The 21,963-nt window shown below is 49.6% G+C and overlaps 1 protein-coding gene across 2 annotated transcripts; it reads left to right on the top strand.

Moving 5' to 3' along the window:
* Positions 1 to 2,311: 2,311 nt before the first annotated feature.
* On the top strand, positions 2,312 to 18,304 carry ZIC4 (Zic family member 4). 2 transcript variants are annotated; one of them, XM_040074157.2, is made up of 5 exons: positions 2,312 to 2,370; positions 5,282 to 5,366; positions 10,343 to 10,960; positions 15,460 to 15,784; positions 17,650 to 18,304. In XM_040074157.2, coding segments are annotated over exons 1-5 (1,068 nt in total). In that variant the 5' UTR covers positions 2,312 to 2,331; the 3' UTR covers positions 17,651 to 18,304. The 2 variants fall into 2 exon arrangements, with proteins under 2 accessions (XP_039930091.1, XP_039930089.1); XM_040074155.2 differs by lacking the exons at positions 2,312 to 2,370; positions 5,282 to 5,366 and having other exon boundaries at positions 9,766 to 10,960.
* Positions 18,305 to 21,963: the final 3,659 nt, after the last annotated feature.

The following is a 21,963-nucleotide window of genomic DNA, read 5'->3' as shown; positions in this document are numbered from 1 at the left end:
CCCGCTCTCTGTCCCTCTGTCTCCAGCATTCTGATAATGATGGTTATGATGATTTCGTGGAGATCCTGAATTTTTAAGATCACTGAGCAACTTTTAGCCTTTGGAAAGAGAAGCCCTATAGGGATTCCCGTCTTTTGAAGGTGTTTTCTTCTTATTTAAAAACTGAAGCTCTCAGAGAGTAGGTGCTGGGTGCACTTGATTTTATTTTTAAACACCAAGCGTGATTTCTCTGTGTAGCTGACTCTATCCCTCCATCAGGTTTCTGAAATAAATCTTGCTTTCTGCACCCATCAAAACGCAGGTGGGTGAGCACTCTTAACTTTCTAATTTTGTTGTTGTTGTTTCGCCTCTTATTTTTATTTATTTATTTATTTATTTATTTATTTTCTTTCTCTTTTCTCTCTCGCCCTCATTTTGTCTCGCTGTCGCTTACTCTCTCTTTTACGGAGTCTCTCTCATTCAGGTAAAACTGTAAATTTTCGAAACCTACATTATTTCTCCTACTACTGCATGTAACTCACGGTTGCTTTTCTCTCTCTCTCTCTTTCTCTCTCTCTTTTTTTTTTTTTTTTTTTTTTTTTTTTTTTTTTTTTTTTGTAAAAATTTATTTTAAATCCTCGATAGGAGCAATGTAAATTTTCTGACATTCAAACCTTTTCTAGTTCACAAATCAGTCACCCTTGTCACAGTTATTGAAATTCCTCAACTTGCCACACCAGGACGGTGGAAAAAGCAGGCGGTGTCTTTGTTGCTGACCAGGCTTTTGATCGCCAGAGAAAATTTACTTACCTTCAGATGAGTGAGCAGAAAAAGAAATAACACTCCCTTTGATTTAGTTAGAAAAATGCAGACATTTGGATTCAGTGCAAACATACAACACTTGGTTGTTTTCTAGATGCAACCCTCGATTAACCTGTCTTTCCCCAGCTCGAAGTCTATTGAAAAACTGTGGATAGTTCTTTTTTGTTCCCGCTACAAAGAACCATTGACTATATATTAAAATGATTGTTGAAAGGTATAAGTATAGTATTTAAAAGCAGAAAACCTTTGTGGCTTAATCAATTAAGCTAAGCAACATTTGTACAATATTTTAAACGGTGCTTCAGCTCTTGAAAAAAAATCTCAAGAACTTTAAAATATAGGCGTTGATGTGTGTGTGTGTGTGTGTGTATAGATACACTTACGTATGCGCCCATGTGCATATATATATAAAACTGGCAAATTATTTATTTACTCAGTCGCCTGCATATTCATTAGCTCTAATTATTTTCTAGTAACGAAAACACCAAAAGCTCACTAAGAGTCAGACTCCATACATTTCGCCTTTGTTCAGCCCTTCACTTGCCTCCTTCGCAGCTCAGTCCGAGCCCCTCCAATTCCTAGCACCAAACAAAGAAACTTTAAACTCATCCTCTCTAATTAAAGCCGCTGGTAAGCAATCCGCAGCGCAGGTACTGGGGAGTCGGACCAGCAGCGCTGCTGCGAGAACCCTTCTCGGGTGAGAACTGCCTCATTTTGAGGGGTATAAAATGGCCATTGCGGCTAGAAAACAAACAAACAAACATCGACGACAATAAATAAACTTTGATACGCCTTGATGGAATGTTTCACTGCAGTTTATCTGCAGACGCAACGTGCCTGTGCTCGGTGCGTGCAGATAGCTTTCAAAGCAGATCTATCATGTAATTTTCCCTGGATCATGGGAGGCTTTACAGGGTTTGGTGGGGTTTGGGTGGGTTTTTTTTAGAATAATGGTAAGCTGACTCTACACGTTCACATTTATTCTACTAAATCTATTTGATGGAATTGCAGTAGCTTATAGCAACAGGTATACCCGCTCTAGGGAGCGCCTGGGTGTGGACACAATCTTAAGGCGGGTGTTGCACTACTTTCTGTATTTGGTGCTAAAATGAAGCGAAGGACAGAGCTGTCAGCGTTATTGTGAAGTGTGCTGGGCGATGGCATTCGGAGAACTAGAAAGTTAGGTTAGCTCAGTGCTAGCCTGCCTCCCAGTGCAAGGGGAAACCAGCGATCATTCCAGGTCGGTGCAAAATATACGAGAAGGCAGACTAGAAGGTATTTTTAGGAAGCGTATCTAAATATACAGTGTAATAGTGAATGTAAAAAAAAAAAAAAAAAAAAAAAATGTTGTGGGTTGTAGAAGTTATCAAGTGGGATTTGCGGTGCGCTCTCTGCAGGAAACGAAAGCTGCTCCAGTTCAAAGCCACATGCACCAACGTGACATATAAGCCATTAAAATATCATCCTGACGGCTCATTTCTGCTTCATCATACATTCCCTAACTGCTTCCAGAAAGCAAGAAAAGAAGAAATGAAGGATGACCGCCCCGATGGAAGCGCCAAAGAGGTGGTGGGTTCTTGGGGGGGGGGGGGGGGGGGGGGGGGAGGTTATTGTTTCCTTCTTTCATTCTTTCTTTCTTTTCCCTTCCCCTCCACCCCCACTTTTATTTTTGCCGGTTCAGAAATGAGGGGAAACCTTCAACAGGTCGCAGGGGTAAGTGCCTGGGTGTAGGGGGTGCCTGTGCAGTCCGGGCAGCTGGCTAGCCCCCACCGCTTTGCCCCAAGGGCTGGACGATAGCTCCCTGTCGTCGAGGGGGGTCGTCGGGAGGAGACTTCGTTGGCCACCCCGGGAAGAAGGGCTGGAACCTTGCGGTGCGGGGTGGGGAGGGGGGGTGGCAGCTCCCTGGCTGCCCCTCGCCCACGTGGAGCAGGGTCCCGGCCGCACCTCGGCGGGCGGGGGTGGGCGGAGAGCCAAGAGCCCGGGAAGCACAGAAGGGGGGGTCCGACACCTTCTGTCGGACTCCGGGAGCCGCGCCCGCCCCCGTAAACGCAAAGGGAGGCTCGGCCCGGAGGTCCGCGCGATGCAGAGCGGCGGCGGTGCGCGGAACGGGGCAGCGGGGCGCGCAGAGCGGGGCAGGGGCGCTCCCGACCCCGACAGCGGCCGGGCTCGCTTCGGGCGGGCAAGCACCGGGACCGGACGGGTCCTGCAGCATCCCAGGCAGGGCCAGGTACCCGGGGCGACGCGCAGAGGCGGACCAGCGCTGACAATGGCGAGCCCCGTGGGGAGGTGTCCCGGGGGACGCGCTCCCCGCCCAGAACCTCGCCCACCGCCGCTCCCGGTGCCACGGGGGCGCTCCGGGGGACCCGGCGCTCCTGCACCGCAAGCCCTTCTTTATAGGCGGGTGCGGCAGGGACGGAGCCCGGGAGCTCGGCCGGCCCCCTCCGGCCTCTCTCCGCCCCCCAGCAGGCAGAGCCGGGGGCGCTGCTCAGGGAAGTGGGTGCCGCCGCCTACTTCGCGCAGAGCCCGGGAAGGGGCTGCGACCCTGGTCCCGGCCCCGAGGGGCATTCCGGTGGCTGAAGCCGGCTGGGGAAGGGGGAAGGCTCCCAAATCCCTGCCCAGGGCGATACATCCGAAGGTGACCTCTGACCCGAGCACAGCTCCGTGTGCCAACCCCAGGCACCGGTACAGAGCCGGCCGATGGGGACCGGCGCGGGCTTCTCGCCGACCCCTTTCCTGTCACTCCTTTGTCACGCACGATCCCTCAGCCCCGGGCGGGTCCGGCCCGTTGGTCGAGCTTATCTCGGGGCTCTCTCCACCCGGAGACGAGGAACTTTATTTCTGCACCGAGACGTGCTGGGGAATACTCCCTACGCGGCCGCGGGAAGTACAGGATGTGTGACAAGCCGGTGGCGGCGGGGCACACGCCGTCGCTGCTTCCTCCCACTCGGTCTGGCTCGCAACCCCGCCCGGGGCCGCCGGGGTCCCGCGGGGCGGCGGCTGCTCCGGTCCCGCTCAGCCAGGGCACCTTCCACCCGGTGCGGGAGCGAGTTTAGGGAAGAGGGGACGCGTCCCACCGCAGCCCTAGTGCGATACCGGGGGGAACTGCTACCCCACACTATCGCCCGACATCCCAACAGTTTGGGCAAGGGGACATCTTCACCCTCCTGCTCCGACGACGGCGCAGTGCAGATGAGAAAAGCGTGCGAGGTCGAGCCAGAGCTTTAGCCAGTATTTACTCTGAAATGCAGAACTGTTTTGCCTTCTTTTTTGTCATCTGGTAACCATTTGAAATATTAAGTGCAGCGATTTTTTTTTTTTTTTTTTTTTTTTTTTTTTTTTTTTTTTTTTGGTCCGGTTTCAACAAGTTTTGGCGAGCACTTGAGAACTGAGCACTCCTCCATCCTCCCATTCTAACCAATGAAGCACAACTCCTGCTAACCTCGCAGTAGCGGGGCAGTGTTGGCCGCTCTGACTTGAGAAAAGTGCGAGGATGAATGGAAGTTGACTAGGAATTTTAATTCCTAAGGGATTGGTCAAGTTTTGGCAGTAATTTTCATCACAGCAGTGAAAATACTGAGGCCATCAAATTATTTATGAAATATTATGACTGTGATATGATGATGAAGCTTCGTAATTGATATCATCAAGTGTTTGTCTTGGTACAGATTTTTGTTTACTAGCTCTGGAGTCCTTATAATAATAATAGTAGTAGTAGTAGTAGTAGTAATAGTAGTAGTGATGATGATGATGATAATAATAATAATGTTATTTTAAGTAACTGATTCCAGATTATAGTGTGCTTTTCTGTATTAAAAAACAAACAAACAGAATCCTGAGAATTTCAAAGATATCTGGAAAAATTCAGACTCAGACCCAGCATCCAACCCCAGATCTGCTCTCAGAGCTATTGCTGCCGCTCAGAGCAAGCTGTGCAAAGTTCTGCCTGTAGCAGTGGCAGTGCTCTGCCTTACAGAGAGCAAAGAGCAAGCTGAAAATTATAGGCAGGGAGAAGTGCCAGGGTGGTACTGTAGTAATCCTTGCTGAGACAACAACTTGTGTTGGAGGCTCGCAGAGAGTCCGGAATTTAATTTCGGGACGGAAGGATCTGTAAACAATATAGCCGAGTGGGTAAAAACTTGCCTTACAATAGCCTGCCAGAAGGTGAATGTCAGATCAAAGGAGAACTGAAAAGATGTCCTTTCATATTTTTTTTTTCCCTAAATCAGCCATGGAAACTTCATGACTCCATAAAACATGTGCTGTTTTGCTGGGGAGACAGCCTCCAGTTTCCGCTCAGAGAAAGCTTCTCTTCCCCTCTCACTGCCTAACTTGTGTTTTGGCTTGGTTTAATGGGTTGGTTTAGGGGGGTTTATTTCCTTTTATTTTTGAATCCATGATGCCCAACTATAGAGTGCCTTGCTCACTTCATATCACACACAAATGGTTTTGCTCTTAACTTTCCACCTCTCTCCCCAAACAGGAACAAAATCAGGAAATGAGGCACAAGACTCCCCTTGTAATGAGGAAAAGAAAACGACTTTACAGAAACATCTTGGAAAAGTCAAGTAAGTTATAATATGTACTTTTTACAGTTCAAAGGAGACTCTATTTTTTTTCAGCTTAGTGTTTAACGTACTTGCATAAACACAAATCAGTGACAGAACTCCCCACCAGCAGCTGCCTAATCCTGCTCAATGCCTATTCATTTGAAGGTTCTAGAATTAATATTTGACGACTCTCTCATTGAAACAACAACCCCTGACCCCATGTGATTGCACTGTCACATTATTCTATGACATATTCATCTTGAATTCATTTACGGACGATTTGATTGGAATGAGGTTTGACATGTATTGGATCCTATTAAAGAAGAAGACTTTGATCTTGTTGATGGGGTTTACATGATATGTATCATCTTTACCAGGGATACCAGGCTTCCACAATGTGGTGTCTAAGTAGTTAGTGACTGACAGCTTATCTGACAGGAATACCTTAATCTTGAGGTCCTGAATGAAATATTCTATTTAAAATAAGCATATGATTTGCTTGTCCTAGGGTAGCTCTAGGTCACAAAATGTGAGAGGCAAACCTAGGCATAAACCGTTGCTTGTTTGGTAGCTGACTTCCCATTGTTTGGGAACCCAGAAATGAAGAAGTCCCCATAAGTGGAAATAGGGCGAGGGAATAAAAACAAAGGCCGAGTGTGCTCTCAAGCTACTCGGTACCCTCTCCTCCCTGAGGTGAAGCTGGAATTGCCGAAAGGCTTTCTTGAGCCACCTCTTCCTAACCAGCAGTGCCTTCTGCCGGGGCAGGCAGGGACTCAGGCTCAGGTCCTGCTTCTCATCCTTCCCTCATCCCTGTCTGCCAAAGTCAGTTTAAGGGATAAGGAATTCCGCAGGGTGACTTTCTTGGTCCTCTCTGTCTCTGCTCCTCGCATTTTTTTCTCTTTCTCACAGTAAAGATAAGGGAGTTTCAGATGGATCGGTTCCCCTCCTCTCGTTCGGGTTTTGAAGCCTAAAAAAGTAACCCCCGAAGTCTGTCCGAAGCGTTCAGAGCATCCCGGCCCAGTCCTCGGACACCGGCTGGATATTTTGTAGCTGGCTGGTCGGGAAGTTTCCGCAGAGGTGGAAATAGGAGAGCACAGGCCGGGTGAAGGTCAAATTTGGCTCTCTCCAGCGCTTCCGGAGGGCAGGAGCTGTGCCTCGAGCTGAGCGCGGTTATAAAGGGGGCTATCTGCGAAGCTATGCTAGAAATAGCGTCTTGATTTTTAGGTAGATTTCTACCGAAAAAAAACAAGGCTAAGGTAAAGTCGATGAGCAGCTGGGGCTGTTCCCACCCAGGTAAGGGATGTGCAGGCAGTTTCATGCCGCAGGCCTCGGCAGCCCGGCGGGGTGGGTGCGTGCGGGCAGAGGCCGGAGGGCTGGGGCTGCCCCCGCCAGCCCCGCACCCCGAGCTGTGGCAGGCAGAGCTCTGAGCCCCGCATGGCAGAGAAGAGAGAGAGGGGGACAGCTCAGCCCCTTAACCAGGGCACAGCCCCGACGCTCTTCCACGAGAACCAGGTCGGGGGCCAGAGAAATGCTTGTGACTTGTCTTTACAACATGTCGCTTCTTCAGAACAGATCTCCAGCTCGGGTCAGCTTTGAGGCCAGGGCCTGAGGACGGGGTCGCAGACACACAGCAGCCACGGGAAAATTCGTACTCAGGATCAAGCTGCCAGTCTGTTGGCCCTGCAGAAGCTGATATTGACACATTTGAGAGTTTGCCGAGAGCCCGGTGTGTCCGGTCAATCGGGGCTCAGGCCGCTGCCAAGAAGCAGGAAACCTCGGTCACCTCTCGAGTGGCAGCAGTATGAGCTCGAGCTGCACAGACAGGCGTTCAAGTTTTCAAACCATTGTGGGAGATGCGCGGAGCCCGTCCGGGTCTGGGCCCTCTCCCCTGCTCATCCCCGTTCCTCCGCCTCCCCGCAGTCATGTGGCGGCCCCTGCCCGCCCCCGCCCGCTCCCCCCACGCACGAACCGGGGCTCACACGGGTCTCACCTAACAGTGAGGGACACCGAGGGCCAGGTTCTCCTTCTCTGCCTGGAAAAGAGAAGAGAGACAGCCCTGAGTGAGGGGTAAGCTGAGAGCCATGAGTGCCTGGCAAGAAATCATCACAGCATTTGAAATTAACTTAGGGCAAAATGGTTATGACTTTTTTTTTTAATTGGCAAACTCTTCCAGATGTTTTCTCCCTTGACTGGGAAGTGTCACAGTTGATGGAAAACAAGTATGTAGAGATGCAGTGTTTTAAGGAGGTATGAGGAAAGCAGCTTTATTTGGGATTCACAGTCTCAGTACATTTGTAAGTAACAGATTCATACTTCCTAGCGTTTGTCTCTTCTGTGCACTCCTATTGGGATGGGCATGAATAGGACTGTCAAATCCATTTCCTAGAGCAAGTAGACTTGAAAGTTGAGATATTGTGAGGATGGTGTGTGGTTTAAAATGCCTGCGTAAACATGTTTTGTAAAGCTGGGAAGCTAATTGCATCTTTTATCACTTTTCATCATCTCCACTCAGAAATATGTGTGCAAGGATGTATTTACAGCTAGCTACCTGAATATCAGCCTAATTTTACAGCTCAAGTACGGTAAATGCAAGCAGGGACAAAATACCTAATTGCAGCCAATCCAAAGTATGCAAAGCTGTGACAAAGATTTTCCCTATGTGGTTATGTATGTCCTAAACTTTAATCTTATGGTTTCCAGTCATTGGCCTGTAGCTTCTGTTACGAAAGTAGCTGGGTGGACATTGCCAAATAGTTTCTTGTTTTACTACTTCACACAAAGCCTACTGATGACCAACACTGTTAAATTCTTATGGAAATACAAAATTCTATGCTGGGAACTTTACCTGACATACATCTGGTAAAGAATCCAACAGCGAGTCAATGTGACAAGGTGGGTAGAGAATTAATCATTGCTGTACTTCGTAAGACTGTGAGGTTATTGGTGGAGCCGTTTTTGTATCAGGATCCAAGAACCGTGGTAATACAAGGGGTAGATATTTAAAGATGTGTTTTTCTTTCTTGGAGCAGAAGGATCTTTTCCCATGTTTCATTTACTTTTTTTTAAGTTCACAATCCCCTCTTAAAAACTTAATCAGATACTTCCTCCTGTGCTAAAGCCCTAAGCTTTTCTAAACCTGTAAGGCCTCAGTTGTGTCCAGCTGAAACCCAAACCCACACTTCTACTTCTAGCATCCAACTCTGCAGACCAGGTTACTTCCTTCAGGTGAGAATCATCAGAACCGAGTCCGTTATGAATGTTAGGCAATGTTTTTCCTTCAATTCAGGGACGGGGATTTTACATGGAAGTACCCTGTAAGTGTGCGTGAGAGAGGGAAAGGGAGAGACTCCCTCTTCTGGGTTAAACATTCAGATTCAGCCTGAAGACCACGATTTCTCGCATTGCTCCGGCGGCCAGTAATCCGATAACCGCTAAAACTTGTCAGAGGAGGTGGAAGGGGATGGGAAGTCTCTCAGGGATCCTTTGTCCGGGCTAAGGCACAGGGCCGGTAGCCCGAGTCCCGGGCCGAAAACGCCTGTCCAGCGAGCGGCCGGCGCGGCTCCGGCCGCAGCTTCTGCCGGGCAAGGACCCTCTCCCCGAGCTGGCAACAAGTGTCGAGGACCGGCCGGCAGGACCGGCCCCGGGGCCGCTCCGACTGCCGCTGCTCTGGCCGGGCGGCGGGGACCGGCGAGGCTGCCAGTGCTCTCCCGGGGGCGAACTCTGCGGCTGCCCCGAGCCTCAGGGCAGGGCAGCGGGAACGGACAGAGGCCAGAGGGAGGCCCCTCCGAGGCGATTTTCCCTCGGCGGCAGGCGGGAGCCCGGTAGTGCCCGGCCCCAGGCGGATCCCCCCGGGCAGAGACCCTGCGCCGGGCCGCGCCGGGCCGGGCCGGGCCGCGGAGGGGGCGCCGGGGGAAGGGGGAAGGGTTGGCGCGGCGTCGGTGGCGCATGCGCAGCCCGTCCCCGCGCGCGCCCCCCGCGGCACCGGCGATCTCCCTTTCAGGCGGCGGCGGGACCTGTCACGGTGACGTCGCCGCGGCGGCAGCCAATGGGCGGGCGCGGCGATTGTGCGGCCGGCGGGGCAGCGGCGCGGCCGGAGCGCGGCCCGGCCGGTCCCGCCGCGCCGTGAGGGCCTCCCCGGCCCCGGGCAGGACGGGCCGCGCCTGCGACCTCCCCGGCCGCCGCCAAAGCCTCCCGCCGGCCCCCCGAGCCCACCCGTTGGCACAGCCTCCCGTGCGTCCTGCTGCCCGGGAAACTTTTTTATTTTGGGAGAAAGGAGGGGAGAAAAAAAAAAAAAAAAAAGAAAAGAAAAAAAAAAAGAAAGTTGTTTCCCCCGCTCCCACCCCCCCCCCTCCCCTCCCCTCGCTGCCCTGTGTATCTCTCCTCCCGCTGTCAGGTGACTTTTTAGCGTTAGAAGCTAATGAGCGTGGATGCTCTGGGGATCCCGGTGATGGACCCTGCTGCTCTCTCCAGGCGGAACACGGCGCTGAGATTAGTAGACTTGGCGGGGGCTCCTCGCCACCATCACCACCCCCCTCAGAGCATGACAGGCTTCCCGGGGGTCGCCGGGCACCCCCACACCAGGGCGCCCACGCAGCCGGGGGAACACGCCGCCGAGTCCCGCCTCGGGCCACAGCAGCTCCGGCCAGAACACATGGGGCACCGCCACCATCCTCATCCTCCTCCTCAGCATCACCCCGCGGCCCTTAAGATCGGCCCTGCCCCTCATCCCCACCACCAGCTCCACCACTACCATCATCATCATCATCATCATCATCATATGGCAGGCCAAGCCGAGGTGATCTCTAGTCAAACGGCAGCGTTTGGCCCGGCGCAGTCACCAGCAGCCCCTTACCCCGTCTCTCACCCAGCCCAGGCTCTGGCAGCAGGTAGGGACTTCTTCATATGCAGAGACCTGCCGGCCCCACTCATGCCAGGGCTGACCGAGCAGCACCCCGCTGCAAGTTCTCACCACGGACTGTTTGTCTCAACAACAGGTAGCTACCCCGGACACCATGGTCACCACCACCACCACTCAGAAGCTGGGAATCCCTCTCTGTTCACTGGACTCCATGAGCAGCCTCCCCATGCAGCTCCAGGTGGCCATCTAAACGGACAGCTCAGACTGGGGTTACCTGGAGAAATGTACGCCAGGTCTGAACATTTCACTCAAGTACCAGCCTCCAGGACAGATCATTTTGCTGCTGCTTCGCTTCATAACTACGGTGGTATGAATCTGAACGTGAACCTGGCTCCGCACCATGGCCCGGGTGCCTTCTTTCGTTACATGAGGCAGCCCATCAAACAGGAACTCATCTGTAAGTGGATTGAGTTGGACCAGACTCCCAAAAAATTATGCTCGAAAACTTTCAGCACGATGCACGAGCTGGTGACTCATGTCACGGTGGAGCACGTTGGAGGACCCGAGCAGTCCAATCACATATGTTTCTGGGAAGAGTGTCCAAGAGAAGGGAAACCTTTCAAGGCCAAATATAAACTTGTAAATCACATCAGAGTCCACACAGGTGAAAAACCTTTCCCCTGCCCTTTCCCAGGCTGTGGCAAAGTGTTTGCCAGATCAGAGAATCTCAAAATACACAAAAGAACTCATACAGGTCAGTATGCAAAGCTCTCTTTACTCTCTTTCTCTCTGTTATTCACTGTACTGTTTTGCTTGCCTTTTTTTTTTTTTTTTTTTTTTTTTTTTTTAATGTATCCTTTGAGTTGTTATTGAATGCACGCCAAGTACATCTGGAAAATAAATTCTCAGATTTGTTTGCTTCTTTACCGTTTGGAGAAGGGGGAGGAAAGGGCGGGGGGGAAGGGGAGAGTGAGAGCAAATCTCAGAATTCTCGTCCATATTTTTTTCTGGTTGTGCGGAGTGGCTGCTGTAATGTTTAGTGGGTAGATCTGCGTAAATATCGAGTGATATAGCTATTATTTCTGCTAATTCACACAGGCGAGGATTTTTTTTTTTTTTTTTCCGATTTAGAGTAGTCTGGGGGAAAAAATGAAATCATTGTGCAAGCTCACAAATTAAAAGTGAACAATGGAAGTTACAACTTGTCTGGTCAGTTTTGACTGATGTCGCTGAGATGCTGCTGCTCAAACATTGTGAGAATAACAAAGCTGCGACCTTTTCGTTCAACAGTTCTGTTTTGGGCAGAGGGAGTTTCAAATGTTTGATCTGAATAACACTGACATTTTTAATGAGCATTGCCTTCCAACGACTTTCTGCATTCGTAAATATGGGGAGCTGCGATTTCTGATTCTCGTGAGGGAAAGGGAAAAAAAAAAAAAAAGGGAAAAGAAAATAAACCCTTGTATTGTTTCGGCCTGTACATTCTGAAATGTCATTTGCAGATCTGTTAAGTGAAATTGGGACATGTGTCAGAAACATCTGTTAGTTCTAGTTAACAGAAAATAAAGTAACACGATGGACGATCTTGCAAAACTACATTTGAACTCTTCCGGCCAGGAAAGCATTTATAATTAATGAAATTGCACGTAGAAAGTTTTCACACTTCCAGGAGCAGCTTGTGAAGTTGTATTAATTAGTTTAGCAGCCTGTGTTTGTAGTCTATAGCGCTGGCTTGGGTTTTTGATTTTGTGTTGGCGCTTTTTTTTTTTTTTTTTTTTTTTTTTTTTTTTCCCTTCTCTAAAGAAGAAGATAAGAAATAAGCCCTTTTTGGAAAATTTAATCTGCTCCAGCGTAGGGTTTTCCACCTCCCACCCCCTTCTGTACGGCCTTATGCACTGCGAGGGAAACTACATAATCCTATTGTAAGATCTGCTTACAGCCAAACGATTTTTTTTCGCCTTCCAGTTCATAAAACTCCCCTTCCCCCATGCTCGGTGCAAGGCTTGACCTTCCAGGAGTTGCATTTTTTTTATGATAGAGCGCGACGTGATATGATATGCAGAACATACACTAATTTCGTATCGCTATCGTCTAAACATAGCACTGAGATTTTACAGCGACCGTCACTCGTCACCTCATTATTTTTCCATCGCTCTATGAGGAGTAAGTCTGTGTGCGGGGCGGGGGGGTGGGGGGGAGGTGGTGGACGACAGCATAGTTGTGTTCCTCGGCTGCCTTCTTGGCCCCCTTTTTCCTCGAAAAAGGGGTATCCCCGGGTCATGTAACTTGTATCCCAGCCAGTTCCTTGTTGAATCAGCACAGGTACGGCCATTAACCGGGAGAGCTCATCTCTTAATGACAGTGTTTTTCTTAAGTAAACAAACTTTTACTGCTCTTTAACGGCATCACTGTTTGAAGTCTCTGAAGCAGAAAATGGTTAAATTCTTGGGAAAACTGACCTACATCGGAGATGCAGGTTCAGGGCAAACCCAAGAGCGGAGATTTGCGTTTATTAAACACCATTCGGCGCGTCTGTACTTTTGGCTTTAACTTTCTCGGTGATTAATTGCTGTATTGTGCAAACTCCTGCAGGGCCTTTATGGTTCTACCGTTTCTATTAAACACCCAGAAGTTGTCAAAAACGCAATGTTTCTGAAACCCTAATAGAAGTCAGTACGAATTATTCATGAAGACAGTTCTAGATTCAACAGGAAAATTATTGCCTCCTTAAATATTAATGACTTCTGATTTCTCCGAGGCTGGGGAGCAGGCAGAGGGATATCTGGCGATGTACGAGTTTTCCAGGTTGGAGGATAAGGCCGTTAAGGCGGCGGCAACGGGACGAGCAGGACGGGCTGGGATCACTTCACCGCCTTCCCTGAGGGCCAGGAACAATAGTGCGAGGCGTGGGACGGAGCCCCGCTCCCTCCCTGCGGCCCCCGCAGCCCCCGCGCCTCGTCCGCAACCCGGGAGCCGCCAGCTCCGGCTTCCCCCCACCACCACTCACCCGGAGAAGTTGGTAAATACCTTAATCCACTCCCGGAGACGGGGGATTATGCCACAAATTCCATGCTGAATTTCACTGAACACTTTTGCCCAGCTACAAGTGTGGGGGTAAAATGGCGGTTGAGTCTCCATCGCCCGCGGAACTTTGTGCGTGGCTGCGGCTCCGTGCCCGGGCTGCGGCAGCCGGGACCTGTGCGGTGTCCTCTCCCTGCCGGGCCGGGATTTACGCGTAAGAAAACCTGCTCTCGCGGAAGGAATACTCGCAAATGGCTCGGATGTCTCCTCTCTATTGAGGCGTTCAGGGAATGCAACCCGGACAGCTGAGAAAATGCTGCCCTCTTCCCACTTGAAACCCGGCTGCACGGACGGACCTTTCAGTGGCTCTTTCAGGGAAAGGTTAAGCGAAGTTGAACATTTTTCAACTCGGCAAAGCGCGGTGCGGCGCAGCCCGCCTTTACCTGAATGGAACCCTGCACAAGCGGAGTGCTTATGAGGATGGCTTTCCCTGGGGTCTCCTAACTTACTGCTTGCTTGTACTACACTAATATCCTTGATTTGTTGTCTCAACTTAGATGCTGAAGGTCAAATTATTTCCTTTCGTGGAACTCTAATTAGATTATAGGCGGGCGTGTGTCTATGCATATGCACCGCTGTATATCGACAGTACTTGGTTACAGAATCCACATCGTTTTGTGAGAGACCTTATTTTTAACCTTTTCCCTCCCTTCCCTCCAACGCCAGGTATTTACCCATCCTCTGTGCAAATGTTAGCGGCGCAGGACGTCAGTGCTCCTCATTGACTATTACAGTGCGGAAAGGGCATACTTTAAACGCGGAGCCGTGAGCCTTTCCCACCCACCTTGCATAAAGTGCATTCATGTGAAATATTTGGAATGCCTTCCTTTATTTGCCTTTGCTCGCAGCCGAGCCCGATGTAGGCTGAGTCTCTCCTAAATTCAATCATGATGAATTGAGAGGGGAAGAAAATAAAAACGACGACCACAAACGCGCAACCCAAGAAATTAAAAAAAAAAAAAAAAAAAAAAAAAACAACCAAACACCAAAACAAACACACAAAACCAAGTATTGGAAGTCATTTTGGCTACATGCGCCATGATGGTGAGCACAGTTGCTTTGTTTGCACTTCACGTTAAGGTTAGGCCATGTATTTTTGTGAAGTCCTCTCCGTCCTGATATATATATTTTTTTTTTACTTTTGACCGGTGAGGAGGATATTTTCATAGTCGGTTGGTACAGGACCTGGGTACCCCTCGGCAAGCACGATTTTGCAGTTTGCTATTGTCAGCGACAATAATGCCGTCAGCATTTCATCCTGCATCTGGCTGCGGTGCATTTCCTTGAAAACCTCCTGTATATCGTCTACCGTGCTAGGTCCACACGATTCGAGGTTAAACTTTCACAGGACTCCAGCAACACGATTGTATTTCTATTATGCGTAACATCACTTATTGTATGATCAGACTGTTTAATCCCGATTGCAATTCCTTCAGTGACTGTGTAGGTTGAAACGGAAAGGGAATCCTACCCTCACGACAGTGCCGTGCACTAGCCTAGTCATCTTTCTGCTGAATCTTTATCGTTTTCCCCCCCACAATCAATGTCTTTCTGAAATATTTCGTACTTTAGCTTACTGTATCAGCAAGCTGGGGAGCGGGGAAAGGAAGAGCGGGGATGTGGATCTTCCATGGCATTGTAATCAGTGCAAGTATGAAATGCATGAAATATGATCTAGCCAGGTTATGAAAAATATTTCCACGTGCCTGGGGGACTGTGAGAAATGTATTTAACGTAAAAGCCTTCGAAGGGATAAATCACTGACCGCTCTTTCTGCAGGACTTCGGAATCTGCAGGGACCGCATAAGTTTGCTCGGAACGAGCAGCTCTCCTCTAAGTTTTCCTTGTTTCGGAGCTTTGTCTTTTGCACAAATCCCCACGATGTCACACACACCCAGGGCAGGGGAAAGAGAAGAAGCCAGCCTGGCAGGGCGCTCCGCGTGCGGAGCCGGCCCCGGATCAGGGTGGGCACGGAGCGGCGGCTCCGGGGGATGCTCGGCCGGGCCCGCGGGGAAGGGCAGAGCTAGTGAGAGGAGATTCCGCGGGGACAGGAGCCGTGGCAGGGCCAGAGACATGGGTTCGGGGAGGCCGTGGGCTGTGGGGGTGAGGGATGCACTGCTCCCGGCCCCGCCGCCGCCGCTAATGGCTGTGCTCGCCCATTGCCTCCTGCAGGGGAGAAGCCGTTCAAATGTGAATTCGAGGGCTGTGACAGGCGCTTCGCCAACAGCAGCGACAGGAAGAAGCACTCGCACGTCCACACCAGCGACAAGCCCTACAACTGCAAAGTGAGAGGCTGCGACAAGTCCTACACCCACCCCAGCTCCCTGAGAAAACACATGAAAGTGCACTGCAAATCCCCTCCTCCCAGCTCCGGCTACGAGTCCTCCACGCCCTCCTTGGTGTCCCCCTCCTCGGACTCCGGCCGTGAGCCCCCCGCCTCCTGCTCCCACGCAGAGCCCTCCGCGCCCGCGCAGCCCGCCGCCAACCTGAGCGAATGGTACGTGTGTCAAGGCGCGGGGCCCCGCGGCCCCCCCGGGCCCCCCGGCGCCTCCCCGCCGCCGCGCCTCCCCGCCGAGCCCCGGCCCCGCTGCTAGGGCGCGCCGGCTGCGGCAGGCGGCCCGGCCCGGCCGGCACGGGGAGCGCCGCGCCGGGCACGGGGAAGCCGAGCGGGAGCGGCTGCGAGAGGCGCTCGGCGGAGGGAGAGAGGCTGCGGAGCGCGCGGGTGGGCCCTGCCCGCGCCCCCGGCACCGCGCACACGGGAGGGCTGCGCTCGCCTCGGCCGGGGCGCTGCCACCTCCTCCCGCCGTGCCACACACCCCTGCTCTGACCGCCTTGCTCCGGTCTGTTTACATGCCAGCTGATTTGCATTCCCTTTCCTTATCCCTGTCCTCTTCCCTTCCTTTCCCTATCCCTTCCCCTTCCTCTTCCCGTTTTCCTTTCCCCTTTCCTTCAGTGGTTTCATACAGATTTTCTCTGTACAGGTTTTCTCTTGTCAATAATACTGTGTGCTGCACTGTTCTGTTCCCCCAGGATTTTCTGTGAGAGTGTGGTTTTTAAAAGAAATATATATATATATATATATATATATATATATAAACTATTATTTGTTACCAATTTGTACAAAATGGATCCATTAAATTTTTTGATTAATTAACCCGTTCGATGGACGTTTCTGTAAATAATCTCCTTACTTTTCCCTCTTTCTGTACATAAATACATATATATATATTTCCTCCCCCCACCCAGTAGTCGCTAATAAAGAAAGGCCCAGGGGGGTGCGATGATTGACTGTCCATTTTAGCTCCCACTGGTAATGACTTCTAATACCTAAACATCCCGTCCCCACCCAGAGTGCGGCTCCTGTTGAACCGTGGGCGCTGAAGCCCCCGGGGGGGGCGGTTCTGACGGGGTGGGGGGAGATCGTTCTCTGACGTCACTGCCAGGGCGGGGGCCGGGCAGCCCCCGGCAGCGCGGGGACCTGGGGCCGCTGCTCCGCGGCTCTGCCCTGCCAACAGCCCCGAGGAGAAATGAACCGCTCCCACAACGCGGCTTTAGCATCTCCATCCTGTCCCAGAGTCTCAAACCTACAGGGTTCACCGCGCTGGTTCAGAGAAAAAAGGGAGGAGGGTAAAAAAATAAACAAACCCCAAAATAAATAAACAAACCTCTCCACTGGGGTAGCTTGAAACTACCGAACGGTGCCGTTTTAATTACTTTAATGATGTTTAAGAATACCGGATAGTATAGGCAAATAAATAGCATAGGCTGCTGGAAAGGGTTTCTGCGGCTTGTGGAGAGCAGGGAGAAGGCTGCTGTAACCGCATCCTCTCGTGCCTGACAGATCACCTCCGCACGCAGGTGACTGGGGCTACTCTGTGTGTACAACTGTGCACGTGTATGTTGATACCGAGAAATATAAAAACGACAGGAAAATAAATAGCTGGTCAGTGACAAAAACAACCCAATGCCCATTGCTTTCCTTACTTATACACCCGTATTTTTCTCCCAAGGCACCAAGTCGGCGTTCCTTTCTTCATTCCCCCAAACGGAACAATTTTTTTTTATTTAAACACCACGGATTTTTCTATTTAAACACAACAGCATGCCGCTAACGGTAATGCACTTAGGGAATTAGCTAGGTGAGAGCAATGTGTGAAAGAGGAACCTAAACAGGGGACGGTTGTGCCCCTCTCCAACCCCTGAAACTTGTGGCATGGAAATCGAGAAATGCAGAAGCGAGATGCGGGTAGGGAGGATGTTTCCATCATGTCCTGAGATCTGTTTATTTCTTTATTTCTCTATTTACAGCAGTATTTGGTTGTGCAGGCTAATCACCTTTAATTTTTCATTTGCTTGTTACAGATGTCTACCCCGTTGCTCTCAAGGTAATCTAGACAGACGCAGCTGAAAGCCTGAATCTTATGCCTTAGACATCAAAGCAAGCTCGCACAAAGAAGTATTTCTTCACAACGGTGAATCTTCATGGTAAGTTAGGATTTCTATGGCAATAGGCAAGTCATACTTAAATAGTGAAAGGCGAAGTCTGGAGCCCGTCCAGTCTTTTCATTAAGGACATAATATTTACGTCTAACAGGCCCTTTTTCTTGTGTATACAAGTATATATTTTTGTTTGACGTGAACTAAATCATTTTCATTTAATTTCCGGTAAACAAAACCCACGCGAACAGGGCACTTGTTCCAGACCATAATAAAAATGGATAAGACTGTCAGGAAGAAAAGGCCCGCTTGAACCGTCGCCTCAGCTCACTTTTGTTTCTGCTTTCTGCCAGGATCAGAGAATGCATTTGGGATTTGAGGGCGAGTTTCTAAAGGCAAGGAAATGGTTTTTAAGGGGGGAAAGAAAAGGAGAAAGGTCTAATCAAGCTCGGGTTGTTCAAAGGGCCTGATTTTGGGGTTGAAAGTGTGAGTTTTATGGTGCATCAGCATGCCACGTTAGGATCGCTATGGTAATGAGGAGAGCAATAGCAAGCGGCCTTCAAAGGAGGCACACTCCATTTGAGACAGTCTATTAAGATACATTTGCACTGACCTTTGGTTTCATGCTAGCTTAATACACTCAATCTGCTCCCCGCTAGAGATAGACTTCCTCCACCTAATGCACTTCGGCGGAGCTGGGTTTTGCCGGGCTTTGCACCGCACCACACCCCTCCCCCCCCCACCCCGAGGCGGGCTCCGTTCCGACGCCTTAACCCCGGTCCCCTTCTCCCCAGAAAGGGAATGCCAGCCCCCCAAAATCGGCGGCACCTCCCGCCCGCTGTCCCTGGCCTTTCTGACCAGCTTCCAGCAGCAAAACTGCCCAAGAAGCCTGAGAATTGTTTCCCTTTCCTCCCCACCAAACGTGAGAGGGGAGGATAGGATGGGGACTGGAAGATCCCCCCTCCTTGGGCTGCCTCTGTCTCAGGGAGGAGGTGTCCCGATGGAAGGCCCCCAGGACCTGGAAAGCGGAGTGAGGTCAGGGGGGATTGGCAGTACCCCCTTCCCACTTCGCCCGGTCCCGCTGCCGCTGCTCGACAGCGAGCGGAGGCTCCGCGGTGCGGGGGAACTTGACACACGTATGGCCGGGGCCATGGGCGCTGGGCCATGGGCCCGGGAAAGTTAGAAGTCTATGTTCCAGTAATTGTCTTGTTGTTTATTTTATCCAAGTACCCTAGTGAATAGGGGAAAAATAAACACGGGGGGAAAAAATTCAAACAGTTGAGTCGTCTTTAGTGCCAGCCCTTGTGGTTGAATAAAAAGGATGGTCCAATTTCTATTGAGCTGAGAAATCTTTGAAGTGGGAGTTATTATCTGAGAAATTCCTGCTCGTCGTCCTAACAACGCTGATGAAACGTAAAAGGTTCTTTGTCAGCGATTTGTTCTCCTCTCTGTCAAACTCACCCTGCCCGTTAGCTTTAAACCGTTTCTAAAGAGATAAAATCAAACTTTTAAAGGTAACTTTAGGGGCCCAGAGGGTGCAGAAAATACCAAACTATCGAATCCTGTGTATAGACATATATCTGGATATATGTGTCTGCGTGAAACTCTGACTGTGTACAGATGTCCATAGATGTCTGTATGACCTTACAGTTCGAAAGTTGAAATTATGTCCATTGTTTTTGCATTTCATCCTCCAAACTTTTCCGTCTAATAAATTATTCCTACACACACTCTGCACAGAATGCGATTCTTGAGCGAAGGCAGCAATGTTGGGTTTCATTAACATCACTTTGTGACCAACAAATGTTTTTATTCCAGTAGAGTGAAAGCAAGAGCGTAGACATCGAATAAATTCTTTGATCATTTAACAGTCCGAATACCTATCAAGCATGTATATACTGCAATGTATCGAAGTTGTTAACGCATTCAAAGTGATGGCTTCCATATGCTCTCATGTTTTATTGTCTGTACGTGTAAGGATAGTCGAACTGCATCCCTTTTGTATCTTCATTTTATAAACATAACGGTGTTGTACTGAAATGATTCCCTGATCAAGTTTTATTTAGTAGTTTCTCATTGGATATCATGCAATGCCCTGTTCGGAATATGAATTCCTTGAAGTTGTAACTCATCAGTGTAGCTCTGTTTTAGTTGTTAAAGAATTATCTGAGCCCAATACTGCCATTCTAAGACAAACCTTTAATTTAATGGGACCTTTTCTGAGTAAAGACAGTCGAATTAGAGTGGAGTGGGTATTACTATTTTTATTGTTATTATTTTTTGGTATTGTCATATTTATGGGAAAATCTAGCACATTCTTTGTGAACTGTACAGAGAAGAAGCCTCTGAAAAATGTAGCTTGCAGAAAAACATTCACAATGTTGGTATGCTGTATCTCTTTCCAGACTTCTTATATTCCTTATTTTGCTTTATCACATGTTTGGCAATGAAGGAATGTTCTGTTGTGTGCTTGCACGTACTATTTATTTTTAATATTTGGATTTTTTTTACAATAAATATTTATAAGTATTTCATTTCTATGGCTATTTTTACAAATGTGCACTTTTTAAATATGTGTTTGTACTGATAATACCGAGCCATTCCTTAAAAACTGTGTAATCAACCTTTTCTTTCTGTTGGTTTTTATATTAGTTGAAAAAAAAAAAATTGCCCAAGCCTGTGTACTATTAATGTGGTGTACAATCAAGTATTAATTAGTGGGGTTTTTTCGTTGGTCTTTAACCTTTTTTAATGTTAATCGTTTTAGGTTGGCATTTCCATTAAAAGAACAGAACAAAACAAACCCCTTCTTTGGCTTCATTTCTGAGACATTTTTCAGATCGCAGACTTCAAACCAGTTGTACTTTAAGCATTGACCGAGGTGCGGGGTGCGGAAACAGAGCCCGGCGTCACCCAGGCGGAGCCCTGTCCCCCTGGGGGGTGGGTGCGTGTCCCGGTTCCCTCCGCAGCGGCGCCCTGTGCGGGCACTGTGCCACTCTGGGGACACTGGCACTGGGATCTTGGGCACCAACACTCGGGCCGTGAGTTTCGGCGTGACTTTTCAGCGGGGCCACCCCGAGAGGCTGCTGCTCCCCTCGACCGAAGAGTTGTTGTTTCGCAGGACGCAAGTGTCCTTTTGAAGAATTCCGACACCACCCCCCCCCCTCCCATCCACCCCCACCCCCCCCCCCCCCACAATGAGTCCCCTTCACAGCGAAATAAAACCTATTTATAAAGTTCCTAGGAGGATTTAGGGCATTTTATTTCTTTTTTTAAGAGAGGGAATTCTTTCGCCAGATAAAGTAATCTGAAAGTAAGACTTCTTTGCCTTGCGCATTCTCCTGATCAATGTTAAAACGATCAGGGTTCGCAGCTCCCGAGCCTGCTCCGGGCTCCCTTGGCATGGCAAACGCCAGCTTTGCTGTTTGGAGGGATGCAGCAGCCCCGGGCACACCGCGGCCCCAACCCGGCGGGCGCCCCGCGCATGCGCTGCCTTGACTCCTGGTAGAAAAGGAAAACTTGAAAGAAGTTGCCTAACACAGAGAGATGACAAAAAGTTGGCTTTAGCTGCCAGGAATATTGTCAATAGAGGGTACATTTGACTGCATGAAGGGAGAGAGAGAAAGAAAGAAAATAATTTAAGAAATAATAGAATTCAAGAAAAAGAAATGAAGGAAAACATTTTTGCTGGTCTGTAAAAGACAAAAACTGGCCCATAAAGGAAAGGAGGGCTAACAGTACATGCTAATTAAAGAATACAATTCTATGGTCTATAATGATTGAGCGAAGACATGTACTTATTGCACTTGACTGTCAACAAGGGAAGGAATGTCCCCTCGGACAACATGGTGAGAGACGTGTGGGCATTATTAGTGGCCCTTTTATAGACATTGCCTTTTCTTTCTCAATGCTGACAAACCATTTTGGAGGGAACCATCCCCTGTTGCTTCCTATCATCGATCCCCATGCAAGGCCCTGCATTGTGCAAGTGCATTAATTAAAGACCATTCATTTAACAAAGCACATTGTATGTTCAGGAAAGGAAGATTAGAAATATGAATCAGTAACCGAGACCCGTTTCCGCCACCTTACCGGAGAAGCGGAGGGGAAGGAGGTGCAGCGTGCGGTTAAACACCGCACCTCCCGGAAGGAGCGGGGCTCAGCTCCGGTTGGGCTTTTTTGGGAGAGAAATCCTGAAACTGATGACAATTGAAAACAACAGCAACAACAACAACAAAA

Source organism: Hirundo rustica, chromosome 10 (assembly GCF_015227805.2).
Source record: "Hirundo rustica isolate bHirRus1 chromosome 10, bHirRus1.pri.v3, whole genome shotgun sequence".
Classification (NCBI taxonomy): Eukaryota; Metazoa; Chordata; class Aves; order Passeriformes; family Hirundinidae; genus Hirundo; species Hirundo rustica.
The sequence above is the reverse complement of the archived record's forward strand: the minus strand, read 5'-3'. Positions and strand labels throughout refer to the sequence as shown.

Bases quoted from the DNA above. Each gene is read 5' to 3' on its own strand.
- ZIC4 (XM_040074155.2), top strand. From the start codon at position 9,766: ATGAGCGTGGATGCTCTGGGGATCCCGGTGATGGACCCTGCTGCTCTC. The intron at 10,961-15,459 runs GTCAGTATGCAA...TGCCTCCTGCAG, and splicing joins ACACAAAAGAACTCATACAG to GGGAGAAGCCGTTCAAATGT.